Genomic DNA, 19,507 nt, shown 5'->3' on the forward strand with positions numbered 1-19,507 from the left:
ATGTGCAAAAATACAATAAAATCAGCACTTTAGAAAAGTATCAGTTATGATGTGATGCAACGCACCCTTTTTTAGCTTATGTCACTCGAAATATGCATGTTTTTTATGAAAAACCAAAATGGCTGAAAGCAAGTATGTGAAAAATAGGGTAAAATTTCAGCTTGAACAACTACATTATTTAAAGGAATATCACAATGAAAATATGGGCAGATATAAAACTCAATCTGCACTTTAAAATGATACCACATATGATGTGATCCATAGTTTATATTTGAAGTTTTATTCGCTACAACAATGAAAGTTTAAATGGAAAATCAAATGCATCGGCGAAATGGGGTAAATAAACTCTGTTGTAATTTTATTATCTAAAGAATATCACTATAAAAAGTGGGCAGCCATGATACTGAATCAGCACTTAAATAAAAATGTCAAATTTAATAATATCAATGGTATATTTTCTTCGTTTAATTTGTCACAAGTTTACTGACATTGGAGCAAAACGTGTCGCTTCCGAGAATAGCGTAAAAATGCAGTAATGTTTGTAACGATTCTTATCGTAACCTCGAGTGATGTCGCTTGGTTACTGAACTGGCCTGGTGAAAACACTACCCAGCAATTATAAAATAATATATTCAGTCAATTTCAACAAGGTACTCGCTCTAAATTCGCTCTTAAGTTTGTTGCTTTCACCCGCTTTGGAATCAAAATGGCGTCGTCTTAATTTTTCTTCAGGGCTCGCGAAATCCCGTAACGTGTGAGAACTCGGCCAACCGGGATATATCATAAGAATAAGTTGCCAATCTCTTGTTATCTACGTCTCTGATGACATTTACACAAAAGCACACTTAGAATTTCATCTGAATAGTTTAGATTATTACGTTATTAAAGAATACTCCGCATACAATTATGTACACCCCACTCTCTCATAACCTTACGTATTGTTCGTTTTACTCACAGGCACTCGGCATTAGCTACTACCACCCCCCTTTCCAAGCTGCTACCCCCTCCTAAACTTTCAAAATTGTCCATTTAAAGTAATACAAAAATAACATGACAAAAAGGTTCGTCGAAAATTATTATTTTTACTTATATATATATATATATATATATATATATATATATATATATATATATATATATATATATATATATATATATATATATATATTTATTTATATATATATATATATATATATATATATATATATATATATATATATATATATATACCAATACATAGTGCCAGTTACGCGGTCTCTGTAGTTTTCAGACTGTACTTACGAGGTCAATATAAAAAACGGGGTCTATATACAACCCCGCAATCTAGGCTCCTTTAATTACTATGAGGGGGGTGTAGGGGAGGTAATGCAATCAAATCTCACAATAAGGTCTTAAATCGAAAACCACAATCAGGTCTGAAATTGAAATTGTATATACCTCGCAAATAAGTTCGCTATATATTTCCTTGTATAAGACGTTAAATAAATGACGTATTTATATACAATAATAATAGTAGGTACCCCTATATACCTTAATTCGTGTTTATATCGGATAAAAAAGGGTATGGAGATACATGTATTTAAAGTGGGAACCCCATAACCTATTTCTAAATCAGAGACCCCGTAACTGGCCATATGTGTGAATATATATATATATATATATATAACAAGGTATGTGACTTAGACTCTTGAATTGCTGATTTCGGCATACCAGCCAATTTCCGAAGCTCACTACTCCATAAATGTTTACCCGATTTGCACAATTCTGGTATCAAACAAAGCAGAAGACTTCATACTAAATGAATAAATCGATGCATGTTCGCATAAGTCTACCGTAAAGCGGTGATCAAAAAACAAACTTGCAACAACATTTCCTAGAATCGATCTGATTACCACGAAATACATTACAAACGTTCACACTTCGGTTGGACAGTCATTCGCATTGTAATCTCACATCTCATACAATCAAATTTAAATGGATTTTTTTTTCGACGAACTTTTTCGTCATGTTATTTGCTATTACTAATGGACATTTTTGAGAGTTTGGGAGGGGGGATAGCAGCTGGGGGAGGGAGGGGGGTAGTAGCTAATGCCGAGTGCCAGTGGTTTTACTTATATAAGTTGTCGAACAGACGCGCAGTTATGTACTGGCGCAATAAACGACATGAGATCATAATTATATTGACATGAGCTTATCTAAATAGTCCCAATTAAATACGCTGAAGAAATGCCAACACATTTTTTGGAAACGATGTTATGTATCTGTAATGCATAAGTGCACATAATTTACAGAAGAAACTCAAACATGCCATGTAAGAGTAAAATAACGTTTTCAAAGTTCAGTTTAAGCATTCGTTTGGCATTTTGAGAAGGCATTCATTGGCATTTGTTTCTTTAAGACAATACCATGTTAAGTGTGTAAGTTTTAAAGGAATCCAGATCCACACAGTCACGACTCGTGTTTAAATTCATATTTAGTTTTTTTAGTTGTTCGCTTTCGAACAACTAAGGTTAAGAACAAGTTTTGCAAGCGAGTTTTGATAATTACCCTTAACCTAACCACTGCTTGCAGCCTGTATACGCGCGGAGAAATAATTCGCGGCGATGTTTCAGTTCTTGAACTACAATCATTTACAAATTGAAACATTATATGAATATTGTGTTACATGAAATAATTTTGAAAGGGTCATTTATATAAAAAGTCAAAAAACATTTTTTAGCTATACGTGTCGCGGAAGAGTAAGTTTATGAATGATTAAAATAGTCCACTTCGTGCTGCGTCAGGCAAGTGGTATTTTTTCCGCAGCACAGTTCATTCCAAATCTGAGGCTTTTAATAGACGATTTTTGCGTCACCGTACAGCGAGAGGGGGGATCTGGTATGGCTGGGAAATGTTCGGAGGTTCGCAATAGACTGATCCCGGAATTCGCTCGAGTTTAGAAAACCCCACTTATCACCCCGGTACAAACAACGCCGGTCCATTATATCAACCAATGATGTCTTGATTTATTAGTTGTTCGCTTGCGAAAAACTAATGTCAGTACCAACAATTTTAAGTCAATCCGCTTTTAACTACGATAACTGCCGCATCTGCCGCATTTGCCGCATCCGCGCGAGAAAGAGTTGTATAATTTATGCAAAACGTTTGAGTTCTTCAACTATATTCATTCACAAATAAAAACATAATGTGAATATCGTGTTAAATGGAATATTTTTTAACGGAGCGTATATAGAAAAAAATCAATAAACAATGTTTGTATTTATATAAGTGTCGCGGAAGAGAATGTTTATGAATTATTAAAATAGTCCACTATCTTCTGCGTCTTAATGACGTAGTATTTTTGCTCTGCACAGGTCAATTATTTTCTGAGGCTTTTAATAGATGCGGGAAAATAAAACTTCTGCTGATAAACAAGTATAGTGGGATGTTGTGTATCCTCGTTCATAATGCATGCTACTACAGCGGGGTTAAATTTGATATGTCTGGGAAACGTTCTTTTGTTATCAACATATAGCGGCGATCTTTTTCTTTTGTATTCACGGATGCTAACAACGCAATAGTAGAAGGTTAAATTTGTTTATATTCACAGTTCTCAACTTATAAAACGTTGAACATGAGTTCACCAATTACTACAGGTACATGTATACTATAGACAACAACAAAAATGCTGTATAATCGCTAAAACCGAATATAAAAAACTAATTATAACAAGAAATATCTTTTAAAATGGTAGTCGGCGTAAATGCTGACTTTGAAACAAAGTTTGAATTTTACGTTTCTAAATAATTAAATTGAAAACAAAAGTTTAACTATCGTTTTGTTTTTTCATTTGTTAGTCGCATATTCACCGCATGAAATGTGTGTTATAATTGTCAAACCACACATTAGTGTAATTAGATAAAAAATTACTACGGGAGTGCACATCATATGTGCCCTCATATACGGGACGGCACATCATATGTGTCTTCACAAGCTTTACGATGAGTGTATTTCTTCAAAATCGAAATATAAATTACAAGCAGTTTTCCTTCGACACATTTAAATCACACTTTCATAACCGCTTCATACGAAAATGGGTCAATAGGTTTCAGCATATCTTAAGCCCGACCGGTGCATTTGCGCAGTCTGGTCAGAGGCGATGCTATTCGCTATAACATCACTCAATGTGTGTGATGGTCTTATTATGTATCTCCTGACCAGACTGAGGGATACTTTCTAAATGGGCTATACATATGATGGGCGCATATGGAATCTCACCCATTTTCGAATGACGAGGGTCATTAAAAATCCCATTGCGAATTGCAAATGGCACATTTTAGCACAATTCTTTTCGATACAAAATTGAATTCGAAATAGCAAGCTTGTAAATAAGGGCAGCCTATCCAGGCGTTCAGGAACGATTTCCAGACGTGCTGACCGAGTACGGCAAACATTTGTGGGTGGATAATTAAACGATTTTCCTCTTATCGTAACACTATACTATTTCGGTAATATTTGTGTGTGCTTTTCACATTGAAAGCAAAACTGTGTTTATCGATAGTCAATTATGTATTACCCGGACGATTTAGTAAACGAGTACTGACCCTGAAATTCTGCGAGATGGATTTTAACGCGTGATTTTAAATGGGCCACAATTTGTGCCGTTTAAGCATACAGAGAGTAGTCCGGAACTCCTTACACTGAACAGTGCTACATCCTTTGCGCTGAGCACAGACACAGTGATGTAGCCAAAATTCAGAGGTTCTATCTCGAATCAGCCTATGAAATATTCGAATATATTCATGCGTGTCTGCTGGCGTTATGTAAAAGTCATTTAAGGTGAAAGGCTGTGTAATACAGCTATGCCGAAAAAGCGCATTAGTGCTCTAACCCATGTTTTGGTCAGAGTTGTTGACACCGTGTGAACTGCTAGGGTAAAAAGTTATGCATAAACAACAAAGAACGGATCAACAGGGCTGTCTTTATGACTACCTAATTCGTGAGTAAAAGTATTGCTCGCAGTATTCATCAATTATCTTATTGTATATTATGAATTTGTATTTTGCGTTAAAAATCAAAAAGTTTTGTACAGGGAATTTCCATCATGAAATTATATTCTAAGTGAGATAGGTATTGGATATTCCAACAATATTCATTTAATTTGATGGCAAATTGTCTTCATATTCAGTTCACATTACCATGTTCATCATATTTTCTATGCTTTCAGAACGTCAAAAAAGGGCCATATTGTTGTTTGTTTGTCTAAGTTATCACTATAAAATGAATAGGATGATAAAAAGTGCACACACATCTCGACCCGTGCGTTAAGACGCACTCTTTATAAATTTGAATGGCTTGTGTTCATTTCAAACTTGCGATTAATTTTGAAAAATGAGTTGCGTCTTAAATTATGCAATAGCGAACAACTCCAGTGACTTTAGCGCTTTGATTCTTAAATCTTGTTAAACTTAATCGGTTGAAACATTCATAAACTTTGCGAACTGATTATTAATTTAGCACGTATTATTTAGTCATGCTTTCCGAAGGAATAAGAAGGAAACATTAAAAAATATATGATTTGATTGTGCTTTTAGAATACTTTAATCAATGAAAACTGACAATGGAAATTAAACATATATTATCGAAATATATCAACCATAATAGAAATAAAGAATAATAACTAGACTTTTCTATATTTTTCTATGTTTCACTTATACTTTTCATTTGTTCCGAATTATCATTTTTTTTTAAATGTAAAATGTCGTTTTTACATTGACGTAACAATGCAGTATTCTCGGTAAATTCTACTCATAGATCCTTTTTAGATGTCAACAAAAAGTATTGAATTGAAGACAACGTATTGGTTTCGGTAGATTATCCACTCTTGGTGATTTCTATGTCAGTTATATCTCAAGGTTTTAAATCGATAATCACCCGAAACCAACCACGGACCACTTTATCGTTAGCCTTAAGCATTCAAATCAATTTTCAACTACCTTTTCAATGAAAATAACCAACAAATAAAAACCATAATTATGAAAAACTGATACGCTCGAAGTATTCTTCTCGCCTTTTCACTCGAAAGTGGTTTCTAAAGCACGCAGTGCCTTAATTAATCTAGTTAAACCCCATTCGATGACAGCGGTAAAATAGACGGAGGTGAATAAACTCGGTGCTTTTGTAAAGAGACAATCCTAATGCTTAAATGAAACAATATAGCTGGGGTATTTTACCAGTCAGTTATAATTATTCTTTCTAAGTGGCGCCTGCGGAATCGTGTGGGATTACCCAATAAAGTGAATCTTCATTGCTGATATAAGAAAGAACATACGTGGAACGGAACTAAATTGATCATGAATCGACAATATTTTACACATGCGGAAGAGATTCGCTAAATTTATTACCAATCTGACAGCATCCTTCCTTGTCATCGTCCCTCACACTCTAATCTTGAGGGAATTTCCAATTTGTAATAAACGTTTTGAAGCTCACACTTACAAAATCGAACTCAATCAAAATGCATGGTTCGCATAGTGTTTTTTTTTTCTTTTATTATTATCCCCACACTTTTAAAAGCGTGGGTATATTGTTTTTAACTCCGCATTATGTCCGTCCGTCCAGGCCACTATCTCCTCCTACACTATTAGCTTTAGAACCTTGAAACTTACACACATGGTAGCAATGAGCATATGTTCGACGGTGCACTATTTGGAATTTTGATCTGACCCCTGGGTCAAAAGTTATGGGGGTAAAATGCGGTAAAGTGAGGACATTTTCACTCATTTTACTAACAACATGCGATGCACATGCTACTAACTTTATAAAGAAAAAAATTGTATGGGTGTGTATTAAATAATCATTGTAAAGTGAGGCCAGTGTACGATATAAGGTTTAACAGTCGTATAACAAATATATCATCACATGACTTGAATTTGGTTTATGGTTTTCCTTTTTGATTTTGATTTTCAACGTAATAACGTAAACCCAAATCTATACAGAATATACACACGTTCTATAAAAAAGATGTAAACATATATATTTAAGGAACCAACTCAGTTCAGACGTCTGTCCTTTTAATGAAAACATCTAAATATTTTAAGTGAAAATATTTTAAAAACATACATGTTCAATACTTAAATCTATATTTTAATGTGTATTCTTGAACATAACAACAAAAACTGCATACAAATCGGTAATGTTTTTCCAAAATACTGGGTGAGTATTCAGTAAGCCCCATATAGTAATCAGTATGATGTACATAGTTTCTCATAGTATCGGCCCTTCTGATTGGTTGATAAGGTTTGTTAATATGCGCATGTTATTTCACAATTAATAGATTTTTATTGGAAAAACGAAACCATTATTTATGTTTCTCTTACATTATTTTAAAGGCTAAATTTATACCTAAAGTAGTAGATAGGCCTATATTTACCATGTTTTGAGCTTGAGTTGTATTTGCAGTGTCTAAAAAGTCTAACGGATCGATATAACAATAACGTGACAGGGACTAATATAAAAAAAAATCATGGAGGGAACAACATTTGTTCAACTGTACAAACGGGGGAGGGGCGGCGAGAAGTGTTCAATGAAAGATCATATATTAATATGTTGATACTTAATAATGGAGCTTTCAACATAAATAAGTAAAATAAGACACTATCTGATAAACTTTAATACATCCACAAATCTGTAAACATGCCCGTTTAAATATGTTTAGTCTTTATTGGCGTCGCCCTGAAGGGCGGCGACTAGTATGTAATGCTTTTTTTGGCTTATGGGAGGAAAAGTTATTTTACGGATCAATGTTTATATTTTTGTTTTAAGAATATCTTGCATAGTGGTGATTTTTTGTCTAAATTAATGTAAATAAGTACTGCATTTATGCCTATTACATTTATTACAACATTTATTGCCAAATATGCAAAGCTAATTGTTTTAATTAATAACTGATCCACAACTGATCATAGGGGAAAGATCACAGGGACTGGGCAAATACGCGAATCTTTCTGGTTTTGTATAAAAACAAATGATATTTTGTATAAAAACAAAACATAATCAAAATATATTTATTTTGTGTTTTTCTAATTTGCTTATTTAGTGGAGAATCAATGTAGTACGATATTTGACGACCTATCGCGCAAGCAAGTTTATTGGAAGGCGTAGTGGTACGAAAACGTACAATGTATTAGTTTAATAATAGACATAAAATAACGATCGCTATACACAACTTCACCAAATAGCAGTACATAAGTGAATGTCAGCCGGAATAGCTCAGTTGGGAGAGCGTTAGACTAAATTTGTTTACGCAACAGTCATCTAAAGGCCCCCCCGATTCAATCCCGGGTTCCGGCACGAACGGAACACATCGGCGGCTGACAATTTTTTCAGTCAGGTTAATAAATATAATAAAGCTTTATTTTATGTAGACATTTTAAAATCCATTTTACTACAATTGACATTTTTATTTAAATTAATGGATGCAACGTGGTGACAACGTTAATTAAAATTTCTTTCATCACTTAAATATCTTATAAAAAATACACGTGATTTTATATTAACAAATAAATGCAAACAACACATCTATTATCGATGTATTTGTATGTTCGTCTATCATAGGCCTATCCCTACCACATATAGAGCGCGAAGCGCGACACGTATTATTGATTGTAACAATGCGTTGCGATAAAGGAAGCAGTCGCTTATCAAGGAGGAGCTGTGTCCCAGCAACCCGTTTCCCTAGAGTCAAGCACTCCTCGGAGTTCTTTTTTTAAGAACCACATATAGAGCGCGAAGCGCGACACGTATTATTATCCAGGTGGTATGGGCCCTTTAGCATTATCCGACCATTACGTCCATAGTTATCTTCCTTAGAAGTTGAGAAATTTTGAAAACCTTGTTCGAAGTCCAAAATTTTCATCCGATTGTTCCCAAACTTTCACAGGTTTTTTTATCAATGAGAACCCAACCAAAACTCTATATGAACAATATCGGACCATAAGTCTAGAATTATGTCTCTTTGAATTTAAAAATAAAAGTGAAAAACTGCTTGGTTAGGTGATTATGTCAACATTTTTCTCATAGATTCTTTCCAAACGTACAGTGTTGTCATATCAATGAGCATTTTTACCTCATTTAAAATGAGAAACATCTGCACAAAACATCCAGAATTTTTTCTATTAAATTTGACAAAATAAACAATTTCCACTTGTTTAAAAGATTTCACAACTTTCGTCTGAATCTTTCCAAACTTGTTAAGTGTTTTTATATCAGTATTACTCGAACCCTATTGAAAATGATGAACATCGGAGCAATAAATCTATTATTATCTTTTACTGAATTTCAAAGTATTGTGAAATGCAGCTTCTTTATACAATTTACAGTTTTCATTCAATTTTTTTCAAACTTTTACAGTGTTTTCATATCAATGAGTACTCAACCCCTATCGTAAATGAGCAACGTAAGAATAAGTTCAGAATCATCTCCCCTTGAAGTTGAGAAAAATATTAAATTACGCTTACAAGATGAAGCAGATTTTTTAAAACCTACACAGTTCTGTTCCATTTATGAAAACTGCACACGGATACCAGTAAAAAAAGGAAATCAATGTAAATAAAATGAACTATGAAATATTTGGAGTGACAACACAAAATCATAGATAATGATTATTTATGGGTTATAACACAACATCATTAATAAGGGTTATTTGGGGGTTATAACACAAAATCATAGATAATGGTTATACCAGTATCTTTTTCTATTTTGTTTAAAATAATCGGCCAATATATTAATATTTACAGTAGAAAAAAATCGTTCCATGTAACTTCATTGAGTGCCTTGTACACTGAAATTCCCGACGCCCTTTGATGCTTTGCATCAATACTTATCTTGTTTAGATTGTGATGACATTCAACATTTCAACAAGTAAACAATATAAATAAAATCATAATTTTCAAAGTGTGATTTACAAACTTATCACTCTGTTTAAACTTGAAACAGGTTATTATCGCTCGATTGGTCATTGTCGGCTCGGGTACTACTTAAATGTACCCCGGGTACTCTTAAGTCTACTTAAATGTACACAGGATACAGTAAATATACTAAAACGTGCTTACTAAAACGTAATCACCTCACTATTATCTAGACTGCAAATACGGTTATTGAAAAGCACAAAGTACATGCTTCATTATAAATTTGGTTAACATAACAAGCGTCTCAAAACATACAAGTGCCCATGGCACAAGAGAGATAGTTGATACGGTGATAATCGAGTGTTAACGTCAAATAGGTGAATAGTAGAGCGTAAGGTTGTAAATGTTTATAGCAGAGGCCGCTTTCTCTGTCGGAAATCGGGGATATCAGAACACCTGGCTATGTTTGTTGCACAAAACACACACAAAATAAGGTTTTAGATGGGGGCGAGAGACGTGCCCCTCGTGCCCTCCGGTACAACCGCGCCTGTATAATTTACTAAGCATCATTTATGGACTTTTTAACAGATTGGCAAAATTACGTTAAAATATCATGGAATGAAAAAAGAATCTTGACATTATATTCAAACTAGCAAATAACTACTACTGGCTTTGAATTTTATGATATTTTTAGAGATCGCGTTGTTAATGAATAGTCAGAAATCGAAATCGAGAAAATAAATACAGCGTTTGTAACAATCCATGTATGTGCAAATCTATTTAATCAACTTCTCTGCCTTTCATTATTTTGCAGAATTTCAAATGTGTTAGATGTGTTCGTTAATTTAAGTTACACAGCTGTTGATTTAAAATATAATATCCAAATGTGTGAACATGTCCCCGTACACGCTCGGTAAGAACAGAGTGCAAGTTCTTGGAGCTCGATTTGTCATTGTCGGCTCAGCACGAAACATTGAGCCCAATCGAGGCTCGAATGCTCGATTGGTCATTGTCGGCTCCGGTATAACTTAAATGTACCAGAGATGTTAATAACACCTACGTCTCTGAATGTAACCCGGATACTCTTAAGTGCACTTAAATGTAGCCCTGGTACGGAACATATACTAAAACGTATCCGGCCAATTTAGACTGTACCCGAGTTTTACTACCGCACAAAATCCGACGTCTAAAACGCTATACGGAATACGAAACCAAATCTCCTTGAACAAATCCTGCCTTAAATTCTTTTTGAGTATGAGTTTCGATACTGTACTGGCTATTTAACAAAATTTTGGTAATAATATGAACATCATTAATTTGGAGAAAAAGCCGACAACGACCAATTTAGCGTTTGAATTCCCGTGTACATTTTAGTATGTTTTACGTACCCGGGGTACATTTAAGTATACTTAAGAGTACCTGGGTTACATTTAAGTACTACCCGAGCCGGCAATTGCCAATAAAGCCCAATTACGCCAAACCAGCACAAATGTCTCAACAAATACAAGCGCTCTGTAAACATAAATATTTAACCAATCTTTACAACGTTTTTAATCTTAGTGTGTGTTTTAATTATAAAGAGTATATACATCGACTATATACATTGTTGTCATTATTGATATCAGCACATATAATAAACACAATTTTAACAAACCATTCATTAATATGTGATGCAATTTTCTGGCAAACTTTGGCAAAAGAAATTGATCGACTCAATTATACGCAGCATGTGTGTTTTTTCTCCGAGCACTATTGTTAATTGAGCCCTGTAAGGTTGGTTTGGTCGCGTTAGAGCTCGATTGATTCACATTGAATCTTGATTTGTTGCAGCGCTTCCTTTGGTTTCTCTCCGCTATAAAATTGAACCTGAAGTTATTTTATACGAAGATTATTAATCATCACTTAAAAGAGAGAAAGTAAATACTGGAAGTATCAGCTCGAAATTTATGGTCGTCATAAACGTGGACAGAATAAGCACTTGATGCAGGACTATCAGTATATTTATATGGGTTGCCCTTTAAAGCGACATCACCATATTGGGCTTGTGGGTAAGATTTTTAATCGGCGAGACAGAACCGTATGTTTGTCTGCATGCATGGACGTGTACATGCTTTAAAATACTTAAAATAAACTTACTTGACGGAAAAGAATGTCTTCTTGTTACGTCTTAACGACTAACGTTGCAAATCACAAACAAAGAATGTATAACTTTGCCGTAATCAAAGTTTAAAGCCTCTATATTTACGTTGTGCAGGTCGAACAGCGTGCAGGAATCACGAGCGATTTTTAGAATAGCAATTATATGCAACATGTATAAACGGTCTACTGTATTAGGTGATAATGTTTTAATGGATATAACCCGATTAAGAACAGACCAAACCGTTAAACGAGTCCGCTATTTTGAATTTCATTCGTAATGTATACTATGGCAGGAGCACATTTAACCTGGCCAGAAACTAATGCATTTTCGCACTTCATCTTTACAATAAATATATTTACACAGCGTTCAGAAGAGGGTCATAAATCAGAGCTATATCTCTTAAAGCCCTTTACAGTAGCTCATTTACCTCTGTATATGCCATTAGTAACCATTGACTGTCAATAAAGCCTATACCGACCAGGTCGCAACCATTTGAAGCATTTCATTTTGGTGCATTCTTCATCCATGATAAATATAAAACACAGAACTTTAGCATGACATCTAAAAAAGAAATAGACGTTCGCCCAGTGATGAATGCTAGAAATATTGCTATAATACAGGCTCAAATAAAGAATGGGATGCGCACGAATAATGGACATCCGAGTGTTTTGAACGGGAGAGTCCAGCCCTCGTGCACAGACAGCGCGAGCACGTGCAGTGAAGTGGATTTGGAGTATGAGTTTCAGTATGCTGTGAATGACACAGATAGAAGTAATAGCTATATTTACACCTTTGATACATTTCCAGCAAGATGTTCAACTGTCGAGGGAAATTATACTCGAGATATTGATAGAGCGGATTCAACTGAAGATGTTGGTGATGGACAATTACAAATATCTAGAACTAAACCACAATTAGCAAAAGCCGCATTAAGCCGTGATAAGAGATTGAATAGTGGCCATGAAAGAGATCGACCATGTTCTGCTGACACAACATGTGAGGTCAAATATGCTGAGGTCAAACGTGAGCCTGGAGGTACTGAAAATAGTTGTCAACGTGTGACAACTACGGAGCATCAAAGCGCCAAACATGGTCGGCTGCAAGTTCAGCGGAAAATTGGTTGTAATCAAAAAGCCGGTGTTCGAGGATAACTTGACGGAGACCGATTGTAGACTTCGCAAGGAAAGCGCTTACAGTGGTAGATCATGTAAAGGTGACGACCCTGGTGAACAGTCGGGTAGCAGATATAGCAAAAGAGTCTCGCGCGCGAACCGGAAGTCAGAAACCTATGACCCAGCGTTGGAAAAAGCAACGACCTTTATTCACGGTGGAGGCAAGAACTTCAGTAGGACGAACACCTCCTTGACACCGATTAAGTATGGGATGAGATACCTGCAGATGAGCTACACAAAGACCAACCTTGAATCAAACCAGAGTCTGATCTTTCTGGATTTACTGAAAACTTCACACTTGAAAACGCATCTTAGGGACTCGCAGATCAAGTCCATCGAGCGTCGTTTGGAGGTGAAGCGAAAGAACCCGCTGTATTCGACGTCGTATTACGACAACAAGAACATTACTGATCCATATCGACACAATGCTAAGAAGACGGCGCGGTCCGCCGCTCAGAAAAAGCTTGAACGGAAGGAGAAGATCAAGGCGATCTCGGACGAGATCCAAACCGGATATGTACCCACGCAGCTCACGATGAAGATAGCGGATCGGAAGGAGGTGGTAGCTATTGGGAAGAACTGCAGATATTTGCGGAGTAAAATACCAGACGACATAGAAGAAGCAGAATGAAAATCTTTAGTGTTTGAGATGCTTGTTATATATACATATTTTACAATAAATATATATTCAACGCTATTCATTTATTATTTGTTCAAGAAAAGTGATAAACGTTAAAAACACATAACACAATGGCGAATATACGTTTTTTTCGAAATTTCTAGCATCTTCTCGAGTTTGCGTGGATTTGCATATCGCGGTAAGCTCTACCTCATATATAGAAACAACCATAGTTGCATTCGATCTTCTGTCTTAAATATGCATACACAAGATCAATGATGCAAAGACACAAACAATTGCAGTTACTTACTCTCGGAACAAACAAGGCAAGATCCGTACTTATCACTGATTTCAAATGGGCATCTTCAATGCGTATGTTTGTCAAGTATTTAAATAACAGTATGTGTTGACAGAATGTGTAATTAATGAATAACTAGCGATTGAAATGCCATAACAAAATTAAATTTCTCTCCGAATCTAATAATTATTTTCATCAAAATATATTCTGGGCACCTTAAGTCTGATGGCTGGCTTCTTCAGCCAGAGGTCTTGGGTTCAAGCATTGAAAGCACCTTTTCCGGCGTTCTTTGACTTAGGCGATGCAGGCTTGAGTTTGGAAACGTAGTATACTTATATTTCTTAAATCTTAAGAAAACATTTCACAATCTAAGTTAATCAAGTCGCGTGATTATTTCTATGCAATAAAGTGTATGTAACTTTTGTTCAAATACATGTGTACATGTAAGGATGAAAAAATGAGTCAGTATCAAATATCAGGAAGATGTTTTTACAAAATATACAAATGAGAGTGAGTTAAAGCAACACAAAAATCGTCCCATCCGGTTCACAAGGATTGTTTTCGGATGAATGCCGCTACACGCTCGTATGAACGCTGACAGTTCTCTTTGAAGGCTCCTGCACAAAATAATGATTATTGTTGAACATCACTTTACAACTTTCACATAATTTATTTAAATCTGACAGAAGCTATGTATGCCAATAATCCCTAACGCAAGAAGATCAATGAGATGTGAAAACATTGCACAAAAGATTTTTAATAACAAAAAGAAAACAACACCCCTTAAGATTAAGAGTATGAAGATTGATAAATTAAGAGAAAATTTGACAGATGAAGTGAGACAAAATTGCTTTAGACACCGATTTTATATAAACCAAGGACTCAATCTGCTTCGGTGGTTTGGTCAATATTCAATAGCATGTACATAACTCCAAGAATGTCGTTTGTTTCCACTATAAACATCGCCAAACAATAAGGTACGTAGCTCGGCTTAACGTTGTTGCAACCTTTAGTACGATTCCATCTTTAAAAAGAATAAGCAATGTCATGCTTTCCTATTGAAAATACCTTTTTAACATTTCTTCAGATAATTTACTTAATTTGAATTCAATTTAGCGCATATGAGTGAATACTGTAAAACGTATAAGTAAATGTGTGTGAATATGATATAAATGATCGAACATTCAAAATCGGAACAACAACCCAGCAAGAACTTTTAAATCGTACTATTTGGAAGTATAATTAGCAAAATGCAGTAAAAAAAGTGGGGTTTGAATAAGATGCATTGCATTAACAATAAGGATGCCCCAATGCTGTCAGGAATTCACTCACCTGGTAAAGTCCAGAAGGTGTGTGGTACCCCTTTTATCAGCTCCATCTCGACGTCAACACCGGCGGCTGTCAATATCTTCACGTAATCTGTGTCAATAAGCAAAATATAAATATTAATGCAAATATCACCGTGTTCGTTCGAACAATTTTTTATCTACAAAACGATATAATTTGCGCTGCGCACGTTGCGCATCGGCTTTCAAAAGAGTAAGTTGCATCTGGGGGTGTAATAAATGTGTATGCGTCCATTTTGATCTTACATCTAAAGTTTAAACTTTAAGAAATTGCAGCTCTGACGGTTAGTTAATGTTCAAAAAGCAACCAGATTGTTTAACAGTATGGATGTAAAGCAATGTGCATATTATAGTATAACCCCTCTGTAGTACGGGTCAGTCAATTTATTTGAGCCACGCTCTTGGAAAATGGAGCTTAAAGCATTTACTTAAAGTGTACTTCCAGATAAGCCTGTGCAGTCCATACAGGCTAATCAGGGGCGACAATTTCCGCCTTAACTGTATTATCGCGAAAAAGATACTTCCTTTTAAACGGCAAATACCATAACGGTGGAAAGTGTTGTACCTGATTAGCCTGTGCGGACGACCTGATTAGCCTGTGCGAACGACCTGATTAGCCTGTGCGAACGACCTGATTAGCCTGTGCGGACGACCAGGCTTATCACGAACGACACTTTACGCACATGCATTCAGCCCTGTTTTCTCAGAGCGAGGTTTATTTGTATAAGTGTACCAAGCGCTCCGTCCCTCAGGGATCCAGTTCCGCTACAAGCACCAGGGTCGGGGGCATGACGCTGTGGTCCGGCTGCAAAACAACAGAGGCCCGGGGGTTTCGGTAGTCGTCTTCAGTAAGCGTAAGTCTGGAAAACCTAGAACACAATTAATTTGTTTGAAAATATATTGTTTTTTCTTGAATATAATTTAGACATCCATAAACCATTTTATATGTTTGCATGCCAAACGTTATCGAGTCATCATTCGTGATAATAATCTTCTATGGTCTATAAAATTCACAAGATGTACTAGTATTACTTAGGATTAAAAGAAAATCAGATATAAAAAGAAAATAAATACACAATTATGCTCGTACCAATCCATGCGAACTTTAGGCAGAAGAGGCCCGTCCTTAAATTCATCGCAAGATGGGTAGTCTTGGTACGATACTTTAGGGTAGATAAGTACCTGGAAACGAGCGGACGATTAATATTATCACTCACGTCGGTGGACTGTCAATTTTAGAAACCACGGTGTTTAGAAATAAAGGTTAATGTGGTCATAAATTCATTAATTAATTTAATTAAATAATATAAATATACGTGTAATCAATGAATTAGTGCGCACGAAAACACGGAGCAATATACGCTCCTGTTGTATTTTATCACATTATCATGTTCATCATGTTTGCATGGCTATATGTATGGCTGTTTTGCGGTGGGAATAAAACTGTATGTCCGTCTGCTCGTCTGTCTGTCGTGAGCTAAAATAAATGTGTACAATTGGGAAAGCTATTGCATGTTTCAATATAAACCTACTAAGACAAAATAAAATTTCCTTTAAAATCGAACAATAAAGTTTACGTCTTACTGCAAAATCAACGACTCTTGGAAGATCGTAGCACATGACAGCAGCTAGCCTTCCGCCGTTACTATCGCCGGGAAACGCCGATTTTACTGGAAGAAGCGCCACCTAGCGATGCTTTATTTGCAGCCACCCACGCCACTACGCTCTTTGCGTCTTCATTACTGGCCGGAAATTTGTGCTCCGGAGACCTTCGGTATTCCACGTCAACAAGTATACATGGAACCATTCTGGAATATACGAACATATATTCGATGTCTGTTGGTACCGCGTTTGGTTTTTCGCATATACATGTATATTCATGGCGGTCATATGTTAGGACAAAATAAGATAATGCAACTAGCGTTCGTTAATACAAACATGCATGTATAAGGAAAAAAGAAGATAAAACAACCATCGGCTGTATGTTAAATATGTAGATAAATAATGAAACAATAAAACAATACAAAAAGCGATGGTTAAATACCAAGGAGCCGCGCTCTGTGAAAATGGGGTTAAATGCATGTGCGTTAAGTGTCGTCCCACATTACAGGCTAATCAGGGACGAAACTTTCCGCCTAAACTTGATTTTTGCAGGGAAGAGACTTTCTTGAAACGAAGAATATCATAAAAGCGCAAAGTGTCGTCCCTGTGTGGACTGCAGGCTAATCAGGGACGATACTTTACGCACATGCACGAAACCCCCTTTTCACAGAGGACCGCTAAAATGTACATGTATTACTGCATACAGCCAAACCCTCATTGCAACAACCTCGTGAGACGCATTCATACACACAAACACACAATAACAACGACAAACAGACACGGGACATAAATTAAACAGTACTTCAATATCAATAAAAGCGTCAACGTTTTCTATCCACATTTTCGAGGCGTTCTAGTACGAGAACTGATTTATATAAAATATATTAAAATACAACTTGGTGAATGAAACAAATTGAAGAGCAAGATACGTTGCCAGTCGGATTGCCATGGTTGCTTGTGTTTTCCGGTCTTTCGTCACGTTCCCACCTCCATGAAAGTAAACCAAGATTGTAGGAGGCGCCCTTGCTGTCGACACACTTCCGGTGTATATACTGTCACTGGAATGCCATCTGAAAATTGTTGATACCGGTAATATTAAACAGTTTCCACTCAGAAGCAAAGTGAAAATTGCAATGTGCAAACAGCTTAAAACCAGAACAGCCTGCGAGTAACTCGCAAGCTGTTCAGGTTTATGCTGTTTTGCTGTTCATGAGTATCTAAGGGCTGGAAATAAGGCCTTAAAAACTGAATATAGTAAGAAAAGTATTAAATTAAATGTTAAATATAACTTTATAAGGGAGTACAAATGCGTGAGTATACGTATCTTAGTGGTAAAGGGGTTTGGTGTAATGCTCTGCGCAGCATACAACCAGTACTACATCACAAGTAAATTATCGGCTCACTACATCATGCGGTTATCGAGATTGGAGCGAAGCAATCAATAACTTACGGCCGAAAATTAAATACATATAGCAGAATAGAAATAGAAAACAGTATGGTATTTCAGTATTTTTTACGGATGCGCAACTTGTTACAAAATAGCAAAATGAATATAACATAGTATCAAAGTTGAAAGAATATTATCAACAGAACTCCATTTACAAAATCGACAATTTAACAAGAAAAATAATTCAACGCAACACACTTTTTTTCACAACAAATTAATGTAAAAACAATGACGTATGTGTGCAAAGCCTACCCGGCACATGTTCCGAGGGTACAAATAGTTCCGTCTCCTTCCCATCAAGAATGGCCGTCCCTGCGAACTTCGTAGCCGTGTCCACAGCGGCTTGTCTGGCTGCTTCAACGTCATCGTCGAACGCTTTTAAAGTCGCCCGTGTATTTAGCTCGCAAATAATCCACAGTTTCCTTGTGAGGTTTGTTAAACGTTAATAAATTCCTCCACGTTAAAACGACATCGTAGTTCGATGTTGTTAAATTGCTTTTATGCGTTGTTTGAAAGTGTTTACTTAAGTTTTGAACACTAACATTGGCTACGTCGTGTGCATACTAGATACTAGATATACTTTGTGCTAATTCATAACCCAATTTCGCTATCCCAGATAAGCTATGTACCTTGCAAAGGTATATACCAGTTGATGTTATTGTTACATTCGGGATTTTCCGCGCATGCGCACTTACTTGTTGCAAAACACTGGTTACAGCATTGTGAACACATCGGTCTTAATGACAATAACGTAGTGACGTCACCATCTATGTATCGAATGACGTAAACCATGTATTAATTATGTCTTTTGTTCAGTCAATAAAACGATTAAAAAATCCGAATATGTATTTAGTGCAAATACATGTATATAAATTAATATAATTTCATCTTATAATTATACGAATTAGAAACAGGAGTAAACGTGGTCGGAAGACTAAAACTGACAATCCCACAAAACAAAACAATAAATTAGCCGTAGTTTTTCTGATATAATAT

General features: G+C 35.8%; 1 protein-coding gene, 2 long non-coding RNA genes and 1 other non-coding gene across 4 annotated transcripts; 1 reads left to right on the forward strand and 3 right to left on the reverse strand.

The window, feature by feature from the left end:
- Positions 1-8,239: 8,239 nt before the first annotated feature.
- Positions 8,240-8,331, forward strand: Trnaf-aaa (transfer RNA phenylalanine (anticodon AAA)). Its single transcript is given in 2 exon segments — positions 8,240-8,276; positions 8,294-8,331. It is a non-coding gene; the product is annotated as a tRNA-Phe (tRNA).
- A 5,927-nt stretch (positions 8,332-14,258) lies between these two features.
- On the reverse strand, positions 14,259-15,536 carry LOC127873546 (uncharacterized). The gene is made up of 2 exons (XR_008046231.1): positions 15,449-15,536; positions 14,259-14,733 (listed from the first exon to the last, which is right to left on the reverse strand). It is a non-coding gene; the product is annotated as an uncharacterized LOC127873546 (long non-coding RNA).
- A 674-nt stretch (positions 15,537-16,210) lies between these two features.
- LOC127872373 (uncharacterized) lies at positions 16,211-17,110 on the reverse strand. Its single transcript, XM_052415705.1, has 3 exons — positions 17,047-17,110; positions 16,553-16,644; positions 16,211-16,331 (listed from the first exon to the last, which is right to left on the reverse strand). The coding sequence occupies exons 1-3, from the start codon at positions 17,080-17,082 to the stop codon at positions 16,211-16,213; spliced, it is 249 nt and encodes an 82-aa protein (XP_052271665.1). The 5' UTR covers positions 17,083-17,110.
- A 12-nt stretch (positions 17,111-17,122) lies between these two features.
- On the reverse strand, positions 17,123-18,890 carry LOC127870852 (uncharacterized). Its single transcript, XR_008044951.1, has 3 exons — positions 18,764-18,890; positions 17,994-18,134; positions 17,123-17,270 (listed from the first exon to the last, which is right to left on the reverse strand). It is a non-coding gene; the product is annotated as an uncharacterized LOC127870852 (long non-coding RNA).
- Positions 18,891-19,507: the final 617 nt, after the last annotated feature.

Source organism: Dreissena polymorpha, chromosome 3 (assembly GCF_020536995.1).
Source record: "Dreissena polymorpha isolate Duluth1 chromosome 3, UMN_Dpol_1.0, whole genome shotgun sequence".
Classification (NCBI taxonomy): Eukaryota; Metazoa; Mollusca; class Bivalvia; order Myida; family Dreissenidae; genus Dreissena; species Dreissena polymorpha.

What these genes read in the sequence shown, in the direction of transcription:
- LOC127872373 (XM_052415705.1), bottom strand. Translation starts at nt 17,082, where the DNA reads ATGTGCTACGATCTTCCAAGAGTCGTTGATTTTGCA. An exon ending in CAAGAGTCGTTGATTTTGCA is followed by an intron (nt 16,645 to 17,046) that starts GTAAGACGTAAA and finishes GCTCGTTTCCAG; the next exon opens with GTACTTATCTACCCTAAAGT. An exon ending in CCTAAAGTTCGCATGGATTG is followed by an intron (nt 16,332 to 16,552) that starts GTACGAGCATAA and finishes ATTGTGTTCTAG; the next exon opens with GTTTTCCAGACTTACGCTTA.